The sequence below is a fragment of the Trachymyrmex septentrionalis genome, unplaced genomic scaffold (genome assembly GCF_001594115.1).
Source record: "Trachymyrmex septentrionalis isolate Tsep2-gDNA-1 unplaced genomic scaffold, Tsep1.0 scaffold80, whole genome shotgun sequence".
NCBI lineage: Eukaryota > Metazoa > Arthropoda > Insecta > Hymenoptera > Formicidae > Trachymyrmex > Trachymyrmex septentrionalis.
In genome coordinates this window covers 1778393-1782673 of record NW_017305988.1, presented here as the reverse complement: position 1 = coordinate 1782673, position 4281 = coordinate 1778393, and the positions used below count along the sequence as shown (strand labels likewise).

General features: G+C 31.8%; 2 protein-coding genes across 7 annotated transcripts in view; one reads left to right on the top strand and one right to left on the bottom strand.

Annotated features, from left to right (window-relative positions):
* The window catches only part of LOC108754692 (follistatin-related protein 5-like), a 40257-nt gene that overhangs the window by 18360 nt on the left and 17616 nt on the right, over positions 1–4281 (bottom strand). The window lies entirely within an intron of this gene.
* Positions 1–4281, top strand: part of LOC108754616 — a 17648-nt gene that overhangs the window by 365 nt on the left and 13002 nt on the right. The window contains exons 2-3 of the mRNA XM_018497052.1: positions 275–675; positions 1109–1419. Coding sequence (XP_018352554.1) covers positions 275–675; positions 1109–1419 — 712 coding nt within the window. The remainder of the gene's footprint in view (positions 1–274; positions 676–1108; positions 1420–4281) is intronic.

Here is a 4281-nt window from a genome sequence, read left to right as displayed (position 1 = left end):
ATATACATATATATATATATATGATTTATATTATATTATATATACATCCACATGGATATACTGTCAAAAATGTCAACAGAAATTCTGAGATATGCAACAGACTCCGGTTAATCTTCAGGACTTAATTTAAGACCTAAATCCATTTCTATATTTTTGTTTCAGTATGAAATATATTTACGCTTAAAGTAATTATTGTTAGCAACAATTTTTAATATATTATTTGTAGTTTCTATAAATTATTCGAGCATTAATTATGTCGTGATTGCGACAACAGTTGTTCGTCCCTTGGACTACGGAGTTTGACAAAGTTATCCTGAAGAAGACGATCGTCATGTTTCGCATGCTGGATAACGATTGGACATCGCTATCGCCAAACCGACGCGATTCTCGCCCTTATCAAGGATCCAATTACGAGAATGAAAAATTTTATGGCGGCAGTTCCGTTGTCTTTTCTGTACCGATGGATTTCTTCGAGAAAGAAGCGAACGGCGTTGATGTCCAGTTATACGTTCGGAAAGAAGTGTGCAAGTATTTTGAGATGGTCTCGCGCCAGAGAATCGGCTTCGTCGCTATATCGGTCGATAATCTGCTGAACAGCATCGCCAAACAGATTCGCGAGCGGAACGAATTGACGGAACACTTGTCGGACTTCTATAAACGACAGATTATTTCGAGGTGATAACACCGAAAATCGAGAAACCGCTGATTGTTGATGTGGGAGGGAACTTTTTACTTCGAAAGCACTTTTCGATCTTACTGTCTGATCGCGATTGCTTTGGGTAGTATTCATTCGAAATTGATTATCAAGGAAGAGTTAATGTTATAAATGTGTTGCTCTCGTTAAAATATTACTATTTCATTTATTATATTCTTTATGTTAGCGTTATACATGCAATATTACTTTTACAAATAATACGATTACGTGCGTTATATTAGAGTGTATTAGGCGTTCTAAAAAAAAATGTCTGAGCGATTGGCTAGGAAATCCGTAAAAAACTACTTCCTTGGAAGGTAGTACCATTTTCTTTCAAGGAAAATAGTACTGGCTAGTGAGGAACATCCTGTGTAATCCTAGAGGTTTAATAACACGGTGTATACGTTATTTTAGGTCTATGATGGGAACGTACACTTTGTTAGATGAGAACTTCCGGAATACCGCCGCCACAATTTCGCTCTACATTCGGATCAGTTATCTTGGCAAATGCCTCATAACGGAGATCACGCGAGTCAAAAGTATACGCGAAGAATTTTATATTCGCGGAGACTTGAATGAGAAACAGCCGTATTTCTCTCGACAGCTGACATCGAAGGAACTTCAAAGCGGTAGTTGGGACGATGATGGTTCACTTCGTGTTCTTCCTGGTCGTTTAACATGCCGCTGTGAGGAGCTCGTTAAAAAGGAGGCCGCGGATTTAGTCAGTAATTGATTTAATCGCTTTAGACAAGATGCTATTATAAAATCTTTATGTTTTGGAAAATATGAGAAAATATTTTGCTCAATTTAAAAAATAAAGCTTTCTTTTAAATGAATTAAGCTCTTTCTTAAATGAAACAGTATTCTAATGCTCTCTCAATGGCTAAAAGTAAAGCCTTTTTGCAAAATATATTTAAAATAGATAATAAAAGTCTACTTTTGGAATAAGATTTTCTAAAATGAATGATTCACTGATCTAGTGGCTTCATCAGAGCTACTGTAACAATTTAGATAGGTATACATTTTGTCTAAGAATAAAAGATGTGATTGCGAACACAGTTTATGGATCAATACGTAATTATTAGTCGTAACAAGAGGAACTGCTGCAGTTATCGCTGGAAATGCCAAAACAATAGTTGCTACAATAGATGTCATTGCAATCGCAATGAGAACAATTACTGTAAATGCAGTTGCAGATCTTACTGATCTGCAGATTTCCGTTATTAGAAGTTGCTGTGGATACTGTAGCAATTAAAAGAAAAAAGTTTTTGATAAAGTTGCGGATTTTGTTGCGATTTCTGTTTCGAAAGTTATTGTGGATGCTGTCACGATTAAAAGAGAGAAAGGACGTACTGATACAGATTTTGCTACGATTTTCGTTGCGAAATTTGATGGGAATGCTGATGCAATTAAACAAAGAAACGTATTTGCTAATACAATTATAGACTATTCTGCGAATATACTTTCATTGCTGCGGATATCCTTACGATTAAATGAAGAAATGCACCTGCAAATGCAGCTGCAAACTCTGCTGTGATTTTTGTTGCAAAGGATGTTGCTGCAATTAAAGAAGATAATAATATCTCTCGATACTACGACTCGGTAATAATACTGTTATAGACACTACTGCGATTCCAGTTTTGCGAAAATTATTGATTATGGAGTATATTAGGTAAGAGAACAGATGAAGACACAGATGTGAATATGCTTGCAAATGCATATGAGAAAATTACAATACCCCAATAATAGCGATCGATAATGAAATAATTAATGATGAGCAAAATGATATTCAGAGAAAGAATCTTATTCATTCTTCAATTAAAGATAGATATACTTTGAGAAATAGTTGTGTTTTGAAAATTTCTATTTTACACTTTATCTTTTAATTCTAATAAATTTTTCTAAGAAAATTATATTATATTGAAGAAAAAGTGAGATTAATTGTGAGAAGAAAAATGTGGCAAAAATTGAATTATATATATAGAGCATTTTTTGTCAAGTCGGCCATCTACCGTTTCAAAATTGCATTTGACATAGGAAAACCACTTTGTACACAAATGTAGCTTCAGGCGTAAGCTATCCAAAGCCATGTGAACAATTGCAAAATTCAAGATGATGAATCCAATATGGCGGACATAAAGCAGAATAAAAGGAAATAAAATAAAAGACAATGTCGGTACTCGTTGAATTCACTTTAAAGTTTGTTTTCAAGTGTGTCGCGAATTCTGATTACAAATCTGTTGTCAAATTTTAGAAATTTAAAATAGCGGACATAAGAGTGCAAAATAGATGAATCAAAAAGCTCTCTGTATTTCATAGGATTGAGACTATATAACATGTGTATGTATAATACATAAAATCTGCATTTTTTTCTCTTCAATTGAAAATAAAACAAATAAAAAATTAAAGAAAAATGTTTTTCACTTTAAGCGTAAAGTTATGTTTATCACGAATAGATATTTAACATAAAAAGGATAAAATACGTATTCGCAGTAAAAATTTCATGAAAAATAGAAAACGAATACATTTCACCATTTTCAAAGCTTTTAATGTAAAATTAAAGTAAATTTTTATATAATTTCATATTTTGCGTAAAAAATGAATTTTTAGTGCAAAAATGAAAATAAGGGGAATAATCTCCAATGGCCTTGATCTTGACAAATGTTATCTAGAACATGATTCCAAGCAACATTCAAGAGCTGTCGGTCGGACATCTTGCGTAATGCTAATGTCGGTGATACTATAACTTTCGAGTCTTATAACTCGTAAAGTACGTAATGAAAAATAACTTTATTACATTGTTTTGAAAAGTTCTTAACACCAGCTATTAGATTTCTGCCATCGAAAATAGGATATTTCATTAAAAAAAAAATCGATGTAATCTTGACTCGACCTTAGCGACGCCACTCAAGATCAAATCAAGATCAAATCACACACACACACACACACACACACACACACACGCACGCACGCACGCACGCACGCACACATAATATAAATTCGGCCCACCTAATTTATTTTACTTTTGTTAATTTTATTTATAGGAATATTGAAATAAATTAAGTGAGAATCCAATCTTCATTTCATTTATTCTAAAAAAAAAATATTATTTATATAGAATATGTGTAAATAAACGAAAAAAAATTTTGTTGAATTCTGACATTGAGTTTTGTTACATGCATATGAATGTAATAAAGCCCAAATCAAAAGTATTTAAATTAATAATAACAAAGAAAGTAAACATTATCTTTTTGAATCAGTTTTAAAATGATTATTAATCGTAGAAAGGAAATTCCTTAGGACTTACTTTACTCTCAAATATTACAATTATTTTTAATTTTGTCTGTAATTATCTCTTTAATCTTTAGAAATTTCTAGCAATTTGAATACAATTTTAGCTTCTTAAAAGATAGCAGCATTCAAAATTGTTATTCTCTGGCGTAAATTCTATACATATCAAACAAATAATAATAGCTATAATAATAATCACATAAGTGGGTCTTATTTAATAAGTACATTGTTTAAAAATAAATACTTATTTCAAAAAATTGTTTCATTGGTTATTTTCTATAGTTAGGAAATTCAGA